At 42.3% G+C, this 19,504-nt stretch overlaps 1 protein-coding gene across 1 annotated transcript in view; it reads left to right on the top strand.

The window, feature by feature from the left end:
* Positions 1 to 19,504, top strand: part of HUNK (hormonally up-regulated Neu-associated kinase) — an 88,115-nt gene that overhangs the window by 15,697 nt on the left and 52,914 nt on the right. Inside the window, exon 2 of the mRNA XM_069760842.1 lies at positions 14,637 to 14,877. Within this exon, the coding sequence (XP_069616943.1) occupies positions 14,637 to 14,877 (241 nt within the window). The remainder of the gene's footprint in view (positions 1 to 14,636; positions 14,878 to 19,504) is intronic.

Here is a 19,504-nt window from a genome sequence, read left to right on the forward strand (position 1 = left end):
GCACCTACAATATCCTGTCCAGATGAAGACAGGGGCAAAACCATAATGAATTTTGCCCCATAGGTGCAAAGTCTTAGAGAAGAAGGCTCAAAAATAACCTAATAGTACTGTCTGCCATCCTGGGACCTCTGAATTCTGTTCTCTTACAAGCAATCTGACCATATCAAGTAATATTCTCTTCCCCTTTCATCTTGAGTTCACAACATGGATAGATGGTCCATGTAAATACTTGGGAGGGTCGGCTCATTAGTAACATAGTAACATAGTAACATAGTAACATAGTTAGTAAGGCCCAAAAAAGACATTTGTCCATCCAGTTCAGCCTATATTCCGTCATAATAAATCCCCAGATCTACGTCCTTTTACAGAACCTAATAATTGTATGATACAATATTATTCTGCTCCAGGAAGACATCCAGGCCTCTCTTGAACCCCTCGACTGAGTTCGCCATCACCACCTCCTCAGGAAAGCAATTCCAGATTCTCACTGCCCTAACAGTAAAGAATCCTCTTCTATGTTGGTGGAAAAACCTTCTCTCCTCCAGACGCAAAGAATGCCCCCTTGTGCCCGTCACCTTCCTTGGTATAAACAGATCCTCAGCGAGATATTTGTATTGTCCCCTTATATACTTATACATGGTTATTAGATCGCCCCTCAGTCGTCTTTTTTCTAGACTAAATAATCCTAATTTCGCTAATCTATCTGGGTATTGTAGTTCTCCCATCCCCTTTATTAATTTTGTTGCCCTCCTTTGTACTCTCTCTAGTTCCATTATATCCTTCCTGAGCACCGGTGCCCAAAACTGGACACAGTACTCCATGTGCGGTCTAACTAGGGATTTGTACAGAGGCAGTATAATGCTCTCATCATGTGTATCCAGACCTCTTTTAATGCACCCCATGATCCTGTTTGCCTTGGCAGCTGCTGCCTGGCACTGGCTGCTCCAGGTAAGTTTATCATTAACTAGGATCCCCAAGTCCTTCTCCCTGTCAGATTTACCCAGTGGTTTCCCGTTCAGTGTGTAATGGTGATATTGATTCCTTCTTCCCATGTGTATAACCTTACATTTATCATTGTTAAACCTCATCTGCCACCTTTCAGCCCAAGTTTATTAGTCATTGTATAGGTTATTTTTTAACCTTTTTCTCTAAGACTTTGCATCTATGGGGCAAAATTCATTATGGTTTTGCCCCTGTCTTCATCTGGACAGGATATTGTAGGTGCCCCATGAGCCATGTAATAAGGGATATCTCCGATATATATTTTTGTACATGTATCTATATATGATAAGCATTATTCTGCATTTGGTATATATTGAGGTCTATGCCATGCACTTGGGATGGTGACAGCTGTGTGGTTATTTTTAATTACCGTATGTTTTAATGTTGTGTATCAATAAAGTGGATTTTTCTTCTATTATTATCATTGCGGTGGTGTGCATAATTCAATGGTTTCTTTTTTCTTGCTATTTTCACCGATGTACAGAATAAAGACTTCCTCTGTAGGGTGCAATGGCAGTTGTTGCCAATATAATATTTGACTTTTCCGTTTTTGTTGTAATTATTGTAGGTGGGTTAGATGCATTTTCATGCTCTTTTAAGTTCTGTGGGAAGGAAAGTTGACACTCGTCATACTCCCTGGAAGATTTATTTAATAGCTTTGCATGCTTCTGCTGCCATTAAATGCAATTAATATCATCATGCGTGCTCCTACCTGAGATGAGGAAATCCATATGCATTATATAAAGTAACCAGTTGGCTGACCTTCTTGGAAGGATTCCACCTCCGGCCCCAAACCCCAGGCTTGTAACTCATTAACGACCCAGAGGAGGAATGCTGAGCCATTACTGCAACGAGGAATATAATTCTTCATCTATTCAAACCCATCCACAACCTGTCTCCTCCATACATCTGTGACCTCGTCTCCCGGTACTTACCTACACGCAACCTCCGATCCTCACAAGATCTCCTACTCTACTCCCCTCTTATCTCCTCTTCCCACAATCGCATACAAGATTTCTCTCGTGCATCCCCCCTACTCTGGAGCTCTCTACCACAACACATCAAACTCTCGCCTACCATCGAAACCTTCAAAAAGAACCTGAAGACCCACCTCTTCCGACAAGCCTACAACCTGCAGTAATCACCGATCGACCAAACCACTGCACGACCAGCTCTATTCTCACCCATCCCTTGTAGATTGTGAGCCCTCGCGGGCAGGGTCCTCTCTCCTCCTGTACCAGTTATGACTTGTATTGTTTAAGATTATTGTACTTGTATTTATTATGTATACCCCTCCTCACATGTAAAGCGCCATGGAATAAATGGCGCTATAACAATAAATAATAATAATAATCTATTATGACATTTTCTATAGACAATAGTAACTCATACCATTTATCTGCATCGTTCATAGAGTATTCAATGGCACCTGAACTAACGATGAAACTTTTTTTTTACATTTTGAGTGGTGGCCATATTGCCCTGGTGTATCAGCCCTTTCTTTGTCTGTTAGTAAACTAGTAGCCTGTTCAAATCGCGAGTAGTGATAACAGTTATGTCTTTCTAAATGGCTTGAACATTAGACTGGGCAACATATTGGCCCAGGGGCGGACATATCATTGGTACAACCTGGGCCCCAAGAGGTAAGGGGACCACTTCTACCTCTATAGTAGGTGGAATTTTGCATTTCTAGGAGCTCTTGGACTGCAAAGGGCCCGTTCTTGCATATTGTTCTTGCATAGGGGCCTCGTCTGTTTGAGTCCACCAGTGTAGTCGACCACGCACGACCAACTCGAATTTAATGTTCGCCTTTCATAATTTTATAATGTATCTTCTTTTTCTGATACACAACTATTTTCACCTGTCATTAGGTAAAAATTGAACAGTATTTGCTCTTCTTTTATTTTTACTGTTTTATTTTATTTATTAAATTCGCCAAACGGTTCCAGAGATATGTTTTTTTTATTTAGTGCTAATTGTCATGAACTTTGCCAAGGGGGCATAGCTTTGTGAGTGCAATACAGTGCAACCTAAAGACACACCCCTTTGTAAAGAACATACACATTAGCACTAAATTAAAAAAAAATCCCATATCCCTGGACCTATATGGCAGATTTAAAAAAGTCATACTAAGGGGAGCAGCTGCAATGAAGTAAGCAAAATATGGGCACTTTTGATATGATAACAAGTGCTCTTTATATTTTACAGTCCACTGGCGGGAGCCTAAAAGTTTACTGTAAACCGTTTTACTATTGGGATCAGTGGATGAAAAGTACGTAGTGAGATCGCTCCTGTGGTAGCTGCAGACAGGCAAAATTTGAAAACCGAACTCAAACTCGCTTTAAGTTATTTTACTGCTTAAAAAAGACCGAGGAGGAGAAAGTGAGTATGAGGTAATACAATGAAAAATAGAAGCTTTCAGAACGAGACGCACAGTAAGAACAGTACTTTAATTATGGCGTTGTATAGTGCCCTCCCTTACTACGCACGGAAGGCAAGTTCAAAGGAACTAAACCTAAATGATGGGGTCCGAGTCCCTTTAAAAGAGCAGTGACGCAAATCAGGAAACTTGCATGTTGCATCCAGATGCCCTGTTTTCCATCATGTTTTCTTATGTTATTGAAGTGTGGGGATTCAGTTGTCCAACATCTGCATCGCGTCCATAAATCACAACCTTGACGACCTTACGTGGTTACAGTCCTGCGCGCTGCTTTTCACTTCTTGTAAACCAGATGTATCTCACTAACCATACAGGGAACCTAGAAGGTCCCAGTAGAGGGCTGTACATTAGCGCATATGTTCTCAGTTTATGATGTGATGGGTGTGTTTTTTTAGAATTTCTTGCCAGCGTGAAACTCCACTCCCTTCCTAAGATTCACTCAACGTGTCCCCGCGTCCTACTGTTTTTACAAGGCAGTTTTATTTTTCTAATGGTAATCGTCATATCCTTTAATTGTAAGCGATGCCTGTATGAGCTCAGGAGGAGGATACGGTGCAGGGAACGGGCAGCCTGGAGGTATATCTTTTAACGGGACCCTTTATATAATCTGATATTGAATTAGTTATTGCAATATTCAGTTCTTAATGAAGGAACAACCTATATCGGTGTCATCTCCTGGAAACGCTCTGCGGAGCGTACATGACACGATACATAATGCCGCTAAATGGTGTATAAGGAATTCTTTAACCCCTTAAGCCCCGAGGGTGGTTTGCACGTTAATGACCGGGCCAATTTTTACAATTCTGACCACTGTCCCTTTATGAGGTTATAACTCTGGAACGCTTCAACGGATCTTGGCGATTCTGACATTGTTTTCTCGTGACATATTGTACTTCATTTTAGTAGTAACATTTATTCGATATAACTTGCGTTTATTTGTGAAAAAAACGGAAATTTGGCGAAAATTTAGAAAGTTTCGCAATTTTCCAACTTTAAATTTTTATGCCCTTAAATCACAGAGATATCTCACGCAAAATACTTAATAAGTAACATTTCCCACATGTCTACTTTACATCAGCACAATTTTGGAACCAAAATTTTTTTTTGTTAGGGAGTTATAAGGGTTAAAAGTTGACCAGCAATTTCTCATTTTTACAACACCATTTTTTTTTAGGGACCACATCTCATTTGATGTCATTTTGAGGGGTCTATATGATAGAAAATACCCAAGTGTGAGACCATTCTAAAAACTGCACCCCTCAAGGTGCTCAAAACCACATTCAAGAAGTTTATTAACCCTTCAGGGGTTTCACAGGAATTTTTGGAATGTTTAAATAAGAATGAATATTTAACTTTTTTTCACACAAAATTTATTTCAGCTCCAATTTGTTTTATTTTACCAAGGGTAACAGGATAAAATGGATGCCAAACATTGTTGTACAATCTGTACTGAGTACGCTGATAGCCCATATGTGGGAGTAAACCACTGTTTGGGCGCATGGCAGAGCTCGGAAGGGAAGGAGCGCCATTTGACTTTTAAATGCAAAATTGACAGGAATTGAGATGGGACACCATGTTGCGTTTGGAGAGCCACTGATGTGCCTAAACATTGAAACCCCCCCACAAGTGACACCATTTTGGAAAGTAGACACCCTAAGGAACTTATCTAGATGTGTGGTGACCACTTTGACCCACCAATTGCTTCACAGAAGTTTATAATGCAGAGCCGTAAAAATAAAAAATCATATTTTTTCACAAAAATTATCTTTTCGCCCCCAATTTTTTATTTTCCCAAGAGTAAGAGAAGAAATTGGACCTCAAAAATTGTTGGCCAATTTGTCCTGAGTACGCTGATACCCCATATATGGGTGTAAACCATTGTTTGGGCGTATGGCAGAGCTCGGAAGGGAAGGAGCGCCATTTGACTTTTCAATGCAAAATTGACTGGAATTGAGATGGGACGCCATGTTGCGTTTGGAGAGCCCCTGATGTGCCTAAACATTGGAACCCCTCACAAGTGACACCATTTTGAAAAGTAGACCCCTTAAGGAACTTATCTAGATGTGTGGTGAGCACTTTGACCCAACAAGTGCTTCACAGAAGTTTATAATGCAGAGCCGTAAAAATAAAAAATCTTATTTTTTCACAAAAATGATCTTTTCGCCCCCAATTTTTTATTTTCCCAAGGGTAAGAGAAGAAATTAGACCACAAAAGTTGTTGTGCAATTTGTCCTGAGTGCGACGATACCCCATATGTGGGGGTAAACCACTTTTTGGGTGCATAGCAGAGCTCGGAAGGGAAGGAGCGCCATTTGACTTTTCAATGCAAAATTGACTGGAATTAAGTTGGGACGCCATGTTGGTTTGGAGAGCCCCTGATGTGCCTAAACATTAAAACCCCCCACAAGTGACACCATTTTGGAAACTAGACCCCATAAGGAACTTATCTAGATGTGTTTTGAGAGCTTTGAACCCCCAAATGTTTCACTACAGTTTATAACGCAGAGCCGTTAAAATAATTTTTTTTTTTTTTTCGCAAAAATTATTTTTTAGCCCCCAGTTTTGTATTTTCACAAGGGTAACATAATAAATTGGACCCCAAAAGTTGATGTCCAATTTGTCCTGAGTACGCTGATACCCCATATGTGGGGGGGAACCACTGTTTGGGCGCATGGCAGAGCTCGGAAGGGAAGGAGCGCCATTTGGAATGCAGACTTAGATGGATTGGTCTGCAGGAGTCACGTTGCATTTGCAGAGCCCCTGATGTACCCAAACAGTACAAACCCCCCACAAGTGACCCCATATTAGAAACTAGACCTCCCAAGGAACTTATCTAGATGTGTTGTGAGAACTTTGAACCCCTAAGTGTTTCACTACAGTTTATAACGCAGAGCCGTGAAAATAAAAATTCTTTTTTTTTTTCACAAAAATGATTTTTTAGCCCCCAGCTTTGTATTTTTACAAGGGTAACAGAATAAATTGGACCCCAAAAGTTGTTGTTCAATTTGTCCTGAGTACGCTGATACCCCGTATGTGGGGGGGAACCACTGTTTGGGCGCATGGCAGAGCTCGGAAGGGAAGGAGCGCCATTTGGAATGCAGACTTAGATGGATTGGTCTGCAGGCGTCACGTTGCATTTGCAGAGCCCCTGATGTACCCAAACAGTAGAAACCACCCACAAGTGACCCCATATTGAAACTAGACCTCCCATGGAACTTATCTAGATGTGTTGTGAAAACTTTGAACCCCCAAGTGTTTCACTACAGTTTACAACGCAGAGCCGTGAAAATAAAAAATCCTTTTTTTTCCCACAAAAATGATTTTTAGCCCCCCAAATTTTTATTTTCCCAAGGATAACAAGAGAACTTGGACCCAAAAAGTTGTTGTCCAATTTGTCTCGAGTACGATGATACCCCATATGTTGGGGTAAACCCCTGTTTGGGCGCACGGGAGAGCTCGGAAGTGAAGGAGCACTGTTTTACTTTTTCAATGCAGAATTGGCTGGAATTGAGATCGGACGCCATGTCGCGTTTGGAGAGCCCCTGATGTGTCTAAACAGTGGAAACCCCCAATTATAACTGAAACCCTAATCCAAACGCACCCCTAACCCTAATCCCAACTGTAACCCTAACCACACACCTAACCCTGACACACCCCTAATTCTAATCCCAACCCTAATCCCAACCGTAAATGTAATACAAACCCTAACCCTAACCCTAGCCCTAACCCTAGCCCTAACCCTAACCCTAATGGGAAAATGGAAATAAATACATTTTTTTTAATTTTATTATTTTTCCCTAAGGCTAGGTTCACATTGCATTAGGGAAATCCGTTTAGCACTAGCGGATTGCGCTAACGCAATGTCTTTTTAGGTGTCGTGTTTAGTGGTCGCGTTAACGTCCCCGCTCTGGAAGATCGGGGATCGGACCTCGGGCGCGCCGCGGACGCTGCAAGCAGCGTCTGAGGCGCGCCACAAAAGAACGGCACCTTGCTAGCGCGAGCCGAAAATGGCACGCTCTAGCGATGCGCTACACCCGAAAATCACATTGCTGTCAATGGTTGTGCTAACGGACCCGTTGCACGGCGTTAATTGTGACATTTTCGCCGTGCAACGCTGTCCGTTAGCGTTAACCCATTAACGCAATGTGAACCTAGCCTAACTAAGGGGGTGATGAAGGGGGGTTTGATTTACTTTTATAGCGAGTTTTTCATATCGGATTTTTATGATTGGCAGCCGTCACACACTAAAAGACGCTTTTTATAGCAAAAAAGTTTTTGCGTCTCCACATTTTGAGACCTATAATTTTTCCATATTTTGGTCCACAGAGTCATGTGAGGTCTTGTTTTTTGCGGGACGAGTTGACGTTTTTATCGGTTACATTTTCGGACATGTGACAGTTTTTGATCGCTTTTTATTCCGATTTTTTGTGAGGCAGAATGACCAAAAACCAGCTATTCATGAATTTCTTTTGGGGGAGGCGTTTATACCGTTCCGCGTTTGGTAAAATTGATGAAGCAGTTTTATTCTTCGGGTCAGTACGATTACAGCGATACCTCATTTATATCATTTTTTTATGTTTTGGCGCTTTTATACGATAAAAGCTATTTTATAGAAAAAATAATTATTTTGGCATCGCTTTATTCTCAGGACTATAACTTTTTTATTTTTTTGGTTATGATGCTATATGGCGGCTCGTTTTTTGCGGGACAAGATGACGTTTTCAGAGGTACCATGGTTATTTATATCCGTCTTTTTGATCGCGTGTTATTCCACTTTTTGTTCAGCGTTATGATAATAAAGCGTTGTTTTTTGGCTCGTTTTTTTTTTTTTTTTCTTACGGTGTTCACTGAAGGGGTTAACTAGTGGGCCAGTTTTATAGGTCGGGTCGTTACGGACGCGGCGATACTAAATATGTGTACTTTTATTGTTTTTTTTGTTTTTTTTTTATGTAAAGAAATGTATTTATGGGAATAATATTTTTTTTTTTTCTGCTTTATTTAGGATTTTTTTTTTTATTTTTTTTTACAAGTGTGGAAATTTTTTTTTTTACTTTTTCACTTTGTCCCAGGGGGGGACATCACAGATCACCGATCTGACAGTGTGCACAGCACTCTGTTAGATCGGTGATCTGACATACAGCCGGGCAGGATTAGAGCTGCAGCTGCAGCCTGATCCTGACCCGGAAGTGCTCCCTGCAGGACCCGGATGCAGCCCGGCGGCCATTTTGGATCCGGGGACTGCAGGGAGAAGACGCTCGGTACACGGTGAGCACATCACCGTGTACCGATCGTCTCAGGGAAGCCCGCAGGGAGCCCCCTCCCTGCGCGATGCTTCCCTGCACCGCCGGCACACCGCGATCATCTTTGATCGCGGTGTGCCGGGGGTTAATGTGCCGGGAGCGGTCCGTGACCGCTCCTGGCACATAGTGCCGGATGTCAGCTGCGATAGGCAGCTGACACCCGGCCGCGATCGGCCGCGCTCCCCCCGTGAGCGCGGCCGATCGCATATGACGTACTATCCCGTCCATGGGAATTAAGTCCCAGGTCACCTGGACGGGATAGTACGTCATATGGGATTAAGGGGTTAATGGCTGAGGTATGCGGCATTGATGCCTCCCTAATGCTGTTACTCCTTAGTGTTGAGTTAATGTGACACTTCACATTTGCATCTGCTCCAACAGTAATTCCCCATTAATTTCTTAAAATAATGTATTATTTTAACTAGAATTGGTCCCATTAAAGGATATTGCTTTGTTTTAATTTAAAGGGGTATTCCCATCTCCAAGATCCTTTACCAATATGTAGTAGGTGTAATAATAATAATATTAGCAAATACCTCCAATTAGAAATGTGGTATAGTTTTACTGATTTGCTATGTTGCTTACCTCATTGGACAACCCCTTTAAAGGGTCAACTGCACTTACCTTTGACTGAAGTGTCAATAAACAGATTAGGGCGTCCTTGACTGGACTGATCAGCTGTAATCTGCATTGCCACCCAAGGGGGAAGGGAAATCAATGGGCTGTCAATGAAACGCCGGACTGGTCCAACAAAGTAAAACGCACCCTCTGCTATGACTGGAATAGCGTTGACGTGTTCCTTTTAATTTCCAGGCATCTGCGCAGATCTTGTGTTAGTTTCACATGACTAACATTACTCCATGCCAATTCTTGGTTTTCGTGCTTTGCTCTAAAGGCTAAAGATGGCGATAGATGAGATAGTGATCATTCGAGCGACTGCCCATTTCACAGCTATAGTCACAGCTCTGTAGTAATCTCATATTTGTTTATGGATTGGGGAGGTCAAAATCCAAGCTTTGCGCCTAGATGATTGTTCCACCAGTCATTAGAGGATTGTATTGAAAATTGGCTATAAAGGTTAAAAGTTGATCGTAATATAGCAAAACTGGTGGTTGTGCTGCTTTAAGTTAATTGAATATTAAGCTTACATATGTATTGTCTTAATTATCATCCACGTCAAAGGCAACAACATTCATCCATTGCATAGGGCCCCACCCAGCCATTGTGTAGGGCACCATTCAGCCATTGTGTAGGGCACCATTCAGCCATTGTGTAGAGCACCATCCAACCATTGAGTACCCATCCAGCCATTGTGCAGGGAACTATCCAGCCATTGTGTAGGGCACCATCCAACCACTGCGTACCCATCCAACCATTGTGTAGGGCACCATTCAGCCATTGTGTAGGGCACCACCCAACCATTGTGTACCCATCCAGCCATTGTGTAGGGCACCATTCAGCCATTGTGTAGGGCACCACCCAACCATTGTGTACCCATCCAGCCATTGTGCAGGGAACTATCCAGCCATTGTGTAGGGCACTATCCAACTACTGCGTACCCATCCAGCCATTGTGTAGGGCACCATTCAGCCATTGTGTAGGGCACCATCCAACCACTGAGTACCCATCCAGCCATTGTGTAGGGAACTATCCAAATATTGTGTAGGACACCATCCAACCATTGTGTAGGGCACCATCCAGCCACTCATGTAAATCACAAAACTGATGAAACTAAAATGCAAGAAATGGCAAAGCTAGAGCAGAGGTTCTCACAATTTTGGACTGTAGGGAGCAGCCGACTCCTTGCACACATAGTCTATCACTTTGGAATTTCAGCCTCCAGCCTTCATCATTGTCTATTCTTTCTTTCCTGCTGTAAATCAGTCATACATTTTTCTCCGAAAGTTAGGTGACAACCAATATAGCTAGCATTAGAGTTTTATGACTGTCGTCACCCAGTTTTCTCTGACACACCCAATATGGCAAATTTGCCTGAAGATGGCCAGTGGCTAGTCATTCGGCTGATAGCTACTGTATCTCTCCCAACTCCCTCATACACAGAAACCCTTGGCTTGACCAAGCGCTCCTGAGGTCCTTATCATTGAGCCGATGCTAGGAACATCTGGTTATGCTTTTTCTCCTTACCGAACAAATGAATTGGGTGATTACCGTATATTCCAATCCTATGTTCCCCAACATATTCTGTCAGGGGACATTCAGGAGTACCCCATATACAATATATAGTCTGACGTTATTGCCGAAATATATGTGACTCATCCCAACCTACCATGTCCCATCTATAAGATTGGTGTCTTCTTATATGTCTGACTGGCCTTTGGGCTCCTTCAAGCACCAAAGCTCAGGTAAGACTACCACCTCGGCATGTCCTACGCCTACATCACCTGTATTTACGAAAGCATGGATAATGCTAGTAAACCATTAACAGGAGTCATCTTCATAATTAGCATAATGTATTACTATCATCTCTAAATGCAAGCAATCTTTTTTTGACAAGCACTATTTAGCCTCATATAAGAGGCTATACATATTTGAACAGAATAGTCAGAATTTCCCAAGAGAATGAAAGCATTCAGAGCACGCCAGATCACCCTACTGTAGATTTATGTGTTTCCTTTGCATTAAACAGATCCAAATTAATTCAAGAACATGTTGGTTTGTGGTGATTACTCAGTGCCTCTTATGAGTGGGAGGACTTTGTTAACTACCTGTAAAAGCACCCAAGATGGACAGATATGGACCTAGAATGTCAACATTCTCTTGCCACCAAAAATGGACCTTCCATTTTTTCAAACTCTTTTTTTTTCTAAAGAACTTTGGAGTTTGCATTTCAGATTATTTTTTTTTTAAATGGTAAGATTCCATGATGGAAAAAAAAGATGCCTTTAACTGGCCATACACGTTAAGAAAAACTAAACAGTTATGTTCTTCATGGACCCCCTTAAAAAAATGTATACTTAATGGGGAGAGAGGACAAAGAATTGGGCGTCTTAAAATCCAACATGCCAGTACCTTATTTACCCCAGCTCTTACCATTAGAAGGACACTTCAGAGGCTCTCACATATGATGTCGGAAAACCAATTAAATGTGTTTGGATAACTTAACAGTTAAGGCCCCGTCACACATAGCGAGATCGCTAGCGAGATCGCTGCTGAGTCACAAGTTTTGTGACGCAACAGCGATCTCAGTAGCGATCTCGCTATGTGTGACACGTACCAGCGATCAGGCCCCTGCTGTGAGATCGCTGCTCGTGTCGGAATGGCCTGGGCCATTTTTTGATCGTTGAGGTCCCGCTGACATCGCTGAATCGGCGTGTGTGACGCCGATTCAGCGATGTCTTCGCTGGTAACCAGGGTAAACATCGGGTTACTAAGCGCAGGGCCGCGCTTAGTAACCCGATGTTTACCCTGGTTACCATCGTTAAAGTAAAAAAAACAACCACTACATACTTACCTACCGCTGTCTGTCCCCGGCGCTCTGCTTCTCTGCTCTGGCTGTGAGCGCTGGGCAGCCGGAAAGCAGAGCGGTGACGTCACCGCTCTGCTTTCCGGCCGCTGTGCTCACAGCCAGAGCAGAGAAGCCCAGCGCCGGGGACAGACAGCAGTAGGTAAGTATGTAGCGTTTGTTTTTTTTACTTTAACGATGGTAACCAGGGTAAACATCGGGTTACTAAGCGCGGCCCTGCGCTTAGTAACCCGATGTTTACCCTGGTTACCCGGGGACTTCGGCATCGTTGAAGACAGTTTCAACGATGCCGAAGTCTTTCCCCTGATCATTGGTCGCTGGAGAGCTGTCTGTGTGACAGCTCTCCAGCGACCAAACAGCGACGCTGCAGCGATCCGGATCGTTGTCGGTATCGCTGCAGCGTCGCTAAAGTGTGACGGTACCTTTAGTAAGGACAACTCAGGTTCTTGTGTCCTGTAGGTATATACGTTGATACAATAAAGAGAGTCCTTGCTTTGACAAAGGTGCCCAACTTGCAGTGAATGCTAAAGTAATTCCAATCTGAGTTTTTCCATAATAAGATGACCACTTTAACATGCCCCAAAAGTGCTGACTAAATAGCTAAAATATACCGTCCATTGTTGGGTTGACCAATTAGCAGAGAAATTAATCTTGTAACATGGCCCTCATGTACTTTGGATGAGCAGCCTATCATCTGATGTGTACGGGGGCCACCCGAATGTCCCATGACACATGATGTCGGGAGAGAAGGATCAGGCAGTTGGAATTTTACTTTTCGATCCTTTTGTTTTCAGTGGAGGTCAGCGATCATCAAACACCTCTTTCTTCTCTCTTTCGGTTGGCCAAGTTGAGCTCTTGTGTATGTGGGAATAGTGAGAGACAGCCGTATGTCAAATGGACACTCTACTGACAGCTATCTCATGTCTATGGCCAGCTTAAGTTTCTTCTTGACATCTAAGAACCATAACACGTCTTGAGTCCAGGGGTGTTTCCACTCAATTTTCACAGCCCACTGATTAGCTTCCTAAATTGTCCCATTTTGTAGGTGTAATTACACAGATACATTTCTTAGTCTGGCAGATTCAGACTTGACCTATGGTGATGGCCAAAGAACTGGCATAGATATCATTTTATGTGTCCTAAAAGGAGCATCCTTAAATAAACAGACAGATCCTCTTGTCAACTTTAGGTCTAGAAGGTGCTAGATTTGACTCCTTACTGAACTGCATCTGAAACGTGGATGCTGATCTTAAAAAAAAACAGTCCCAAAGAATAAAAACATTTTTAGTTGCTTCTTTTTTTTCATCCTTCATAATTTTGTATGTATAGACGGATATTTATAAATCTGTGCAGGATCTTAAGGCTTTTAATGGAGTCCCCAATACCGCACAAGTCTTACTCGCTCCCACGTTGCGGGCTTCCATAAAACCATCACACAGCCGGTGGTAGATATTTGTAGACAGGGGCCTATAAAAATAAGCCTGTGTACAATTAGCTGGTAAATCACACCATCGCCCGGCGGCCGCAGCCCTACAAGTGGTTGGAATTTGCGGGCACACTTTATTTTTATTTATCCACCGAAATGACTACCACTTGTATTACTATCCCGGTTGACTTTTTTTTGTTTTTCGCCCTCTTGGAACATTAGGTTTATTCCAAGACGGGAAACATTGTGTCATTTTTACTCATCTCTATGGAATTCTAGTATAAAAAATAGAAACTTTTTGTTTCTTTAAAAGTCAGATCTGTATTCAAGGTTTTCCATTTGTGGGTTTGCTTCTTAGGCTGTGATTGACCGCTGGGTTTTATTTATAGGAGTCCAAGCTTCGCACCACCCTCCCCCTTAAAAATAAAGAAGTGACTAAAAGGAGTGTGTGAAGGAAACAGAGGCTTTTGGCTGGCTGCAGTCACTGGAGGAGGAGGGGGATAGGATTTGAAAGGGGTTTGTTCAGAGTTGCTGAGCTTAGATCACATCTGCTCCTGCCGCCTGTGATGGGATTAAATTACTGCACATTCTGAGTGAATGAGGCTCTTTAGACAGGGAGCCCTCAGTCACTGCACCTCTGTCCTGCCTTCTCTGCCTGCTTCCCCTTACTCCAGAGCTGTGCATTCATTACCAGAGCTGCTGTGACTATCAGGCAAGGATCATGTGCAACCACCCACTCTGATTGTGGATTTTTTTTTTTACTCCCCATTGATAAAACAGAGAGCAGTGCCAGCTACGACTACCTGGGCACAGTCATCTGCACCATGCACTGTAGACCTTACAATGCACAGTAGACCTTACATGAACACATGGTGGATCTACTAAGGCTTTCGAGACTATTGACCACCACTCTATAGCAGGATTGTTGAATTTACTTTACATTTGGACCTGATCTGACCTGTGGACCCTTCTCTTTCCTTCCAGGATGCCAGCTGCAGTTGGAGATGGCATCAGTGACTCTCCTCCAAGATTCTTGCTTGGGGAAAAGCCCCCAGTCCAAATTGAAGACTCCTTTCTACCAGCTTCTGTGAGCAACGTGTCCAGGGACACCCTGCGCAATTTCCAGCACACCAAGAGAGTGGGCAACTACCTGATCGGGAGGAAACTCGGAGAGGGGTCTTTTGCCAAAGTCAGAGAAGGGTTACATGTGGTCACTGGAGAAAGGGTAAGTGAGACCCTGCGGACGGCTGTATGGGCTGGGGGTATGGGGAGGGAGATCTTCTTTTTTTTACTATATTGGTTACCTATTATTATTTTGAATTGTATCTATTTTAGTTGCTTATTGTGTATATTCAATTGTATTGTTTCCACGCTGCGTAGGAAAATATGTGCGTGTATATGTAAAGTAACGTGTAAAACTAAAGCTATTGCAGCCCATGCTGTGCGTGTATGTTTCCACGTACTCTGGGTTACAAGAATATTTTATTATCATGCATTATTTATTTACTTTATGTTCTACAAAGTTATATATAATTATTTATTATTATTATTATTATTATATTATTTATATAGCACCATTAATTCCATGGTGCTGTACATGAGAAAGGGGTTATGTACAGAGTTATAGATATTGTTTACAGTAAACAGTTTTACAGTAACAGACTGGTACAGAGGGGAGAGGACCCTGTCCTTGCGGACTTACATTCTATGGGATAGTGGGGAAGAGATAGAAGGTCGGGGTGAGGCGGCGGCTCTGGCGGCGGTGAGGTGGCGGCTCTGGCAGCGGTGAGGCGGCGGCTCTGGCCGCCTCACCGCCGTAATAGTGTGAGTGCTCTGCATATGGTGTACATTGTGTAATATATACTATATACAGAGCACTCACACCAATATATATGTGTACGGGTGTCCTACTTACACTGAATGTAGTTTTGATCCATATTCTATATGATTTTATACATCTTTCAGTGACGTTGTTTGGAAATTATAGTTTTATATTCCCCCACTGCCTTCTGATAGTTTATAGGAATAAAGGCTCATTTAGACGTCAGTTTTTCACATATAACCTCTATCCATGTTTTATACAGCTTGTATGTAATATCGTCTATGAGGCTGTTCACGTCAGTGTATTTCCGCAGACTTAGTGGTCCTCACAAAATCACAGAGACATATCCAATTTTGATCTGAATCTCAGATCAATGAAAGACTGAAAAAATCCTGTTGTCACAGACTGCTTGATATGAGAAGGGTGCGTTCAGATGTCCATGTAAATTGGTCCAAAATTGAACCTCAATGCACGGACTGGCCGCGGCTCCCCTGACCCGAGTGTGTAATAAAAATACATGATGCTGTCACGCTCGGGTTAGGAGACCTACAGCCAGTTCATCCATTAGCGGTCCAATCTTGGACCGATGTGCACAGTTGTCTGAACAAGTCCGATGGTTGAGAAACTGTCGTTTTTCTTTCATCCGAAAACAACTAATAAAACTCTGATCAAACTCCGAGGAGTTTGCTCCGTGTTTTTACCATCAGAGTTTCATCAGTTTTTCCGATATCCCCCCAAAAAAACTGGAGGTTTCTCAAGTTTCTCCTAACGAAAAGTCAGTGACTTACCTTGGAAGGTTTGATCTGTGTCTCCGTCCCTGTCACTGTGAATTGTGTGAAATATCAATTACTGTTTTCCATATTAGTGTCATTCAAGGTTAAGAAAACCGGGTGCATAGGGGGGATTTATTCCCCTGTGGCCACGTTCACACGTTCAGTATTTGATCAGTATTTTGCATCAGTATTTGTAAGCCAAAACCTGGAGTGGGTGATAAATGCAGAAGTGGTGACGTTTCTATTATACTTTTCCTCTGATCGTTCCCCTTACAGATACTGATGTAAAATACTGGCCAAATACTGAATGTGTGAACGGATTTAACCTCTGTTTGTCGTCGGCTTATTGAAATATCAGGCAGGTTAATATTGGGGGAAGGGGGTAAAGTGGGCATACCACCCAGAAAATGGTTTACTGATTGGCAGCATTAATTATTGTACATATGAAATGACCCGTGTGTACTATGGTGTCAACATATACCAGAGCACTGTACAGAGACCAAATTCCTCAACCAAATGGATTCTCTATGTGCAAGGACCACTGTCCTAATTGGCTTTTTTCTCAGCATGTTAACGCAAGGGTCATTGCATATGAATCAAAATTAGTCCTCTACCTTAACATCCAAGCATTGGGTGACCTGGTCTAAAAGTGTTTTACCATCAAATCAACCTGATGAGTCCGTGTGTTCCCGTAAAGCTCAAAGGCTTTTATTGAGAATGACTGTGCATTCACAGGAACTCTTCCACTAAGAATGTGCATCGGGTTCCCATCTGTCTCCTGGTGGATTAAGTGTAAAAAAAACCATTTACTTTGGCTCAATAATTATTATTATCATGCACCATCATATTCTGCAGCTTTACAGGCCTCATCACTGTCCCCCATTGGGGCTCACACATCACAACCTACATTTCCTATGAGTATGTGTTTGGAGTGTGGGAAGAAACTGGAGAATCCGCGGGAAACCCATGCAAACATGGAGAGAACATACAAACTCCTTGCATATGTTGTCCTTGCTCGAGTTTGAACCCAGAACCCCAGCGCTGAAAAGTAACAGTGCTAACCACTGAGCCATAGTAAAAGGCCATCTCAGAGTGGGTAGCCTGCTAACCACTGAGCCTAAATAAATAAATGAGATGGACAGATCGGTGGACAAATTCTGCTATTAGTTCTCTCCTACCCTTCAGCCAGTACTGGATGATGACGCCTGGTTTTACTTTCCCTTGGAAAGGGAAGTGCCTCCAGCTGTCATAGCAGCTCTTGTGGGACCTTTTCCACTGCGCACCTGGTATAACAAAAGATGGTAAAACGTGTTTAATTACGTAGCTTAGTTAAAAAGGAAAAAAATATCCAAATAAGCCAAGGATCCACCATATTCAGGATTTTTAGACCCTGTCATAAAGGTTATAATAACGTTATGATTATTATTCGCCCCTCCATCTTCCATTGGCTGCGTCCCATACAACATTTGATTCCATTACCCTTTTGATGCTGTAGTTAAAGTCAAGACATCTCCAATTTTTGTGAACTCTTATAATAATAATAATAATCTTTATTTTTATATAGCGCTAACATATTCCGCAGCGCTTTACAGGTTGCTCACATCATCGCTGTCCCCAAAGGAGCTCACAATCTAAATTCCCTATCAGTATGTCTTTAGAATGTGGGAGGAAACCGGAGAACCCGGAAGAAACCCACGCAAACACTCTTTGCAAATGTTGTTGTCCTTGGTGGGATTTGAACCCAGGACTCCAGCGCTGCAAGGCTGCTGTGCTAAACACTGCGCCACCGTGCTGGCATTGAATATTTCATAATTTGTCATTACTAATAATTCTTTAATTTAATTATATTATTTAAATAGAGCCCTTTATGAGGTCTTATAAGGGATAGCAGGTGATGAGAAACAGAGTTGTAAGATGGCTTCCTTTTTCTTTCCATTGTGTAGATGGCTAAAATGGTAAACCTATTCTGATAATGGTACTAGGGAGTGCACCTAGTGGTAATATGACTTTCCTCCAGTGGGAATACAGAGGGAAATCTCAATATTTTGTCAAATCTAAATACCGTGTATTTTGTTATTTTGGAATGTTCTCTCCATTTTTGCACATTTAGATCCAGGCATTGGAGACCTGTTTTTGTTTTTTGCTCAGTGCCCCTCGCTGTCCCGTAACAATCACCTCTTTCAGATGCCCTCACTTTTATAAGTGTTGCCTGTGACTTATGAAAGCTATTTCTGCTCATACATATTTAATACAATTTATGTGAAAAAATATTCAAATAGGAAACAAACAAAAAAAATGCCTCCAACTGTTTTTATGCATAGCACAATTAAATAGGGCAACACTTTTCCCACCAGTAATTCTTCTTAAACTTTACCCCCCAGAAAAAAAAAGCAGCAAAAAAGCAAGTAATACTAACCTCCTGGTTGCTATCATTATTACTAAAAGCACAAGAATGAGTGCTAGCAATACCTGCTGTTGCAGCTCAGGTTTCTGGCCTCTGGGGAATTTTTGGGATCACGGAAAGGCTGCAGAATCAGGTTATGAGAGTTGTGTGCTGTTCTGGGGTCTTGATCTTTCTGTGAGTTCATTCCATTGTTTCTGTGCTTCCTATGAATTGAAGGATGGGGCACATCAGGGAATGTTTATGGGGTCTGTGCAGATGTTGGAAAGCAAAAAAAAAATGAAAAGCTATCACTTAAAAATCGGTGGAGATCCAATCACTTGGACCCCACTAATACTGAGGGGCTGTGAAATGCCGTCGAATGGAGCATGCTTACCACCCCTCCGATCACTCTATAGGACTCTCAGCTTTTTTAGTAGTCCCAGAGAGAATGAGTGTTCCACCAATCATTCCCATGGGGCATTTTAGATCTCTGTTCTCAGGATTGGTGGGTGGCCCAACGGTTGGACCTCCACCGATCTACCATCCAAGTTTTAATTTTCAGAATAAAACTTTTTAATTGGGATCTTCAGAAAGATTTAATTATGACTAAATGTCTTACTTCGGATATAGTTAAGTAAATAAGGCAGCACACTGCAGCGCTAGAACATACAAACTTGAAGAACGAAATTTGAACTGCATTACTGCACTAGAAATATGAAAAATGAGAGCTTTTAGCGCATAAAAATGGCCAATTTTATGTGTACCTGGTAGCCCCTTTACGGCATCTCTCTTATACCAGGTCCTACACTTGCCTTACCTCGCTGAGAATAAACGTCTCCATCTGAATGGGTACATGTGAAACCTCTTTCTAGAC

This window comes from Ranitomeya imitator, chromosome 3 (assembly GCF_032444005.1).
Source record: "Ranitomeya imitator isolate aRanImi1 chromosome 3, aRanImi1.pri, whole genome shotgun sequence".
In the NCBI taxonomy this organism is placed as follows: Eukaryota; Metazoa; Chordata; class Amphibia; order Anura; family Dendrobatidae; genus Ranitomeya; species Ranitomeya imitator.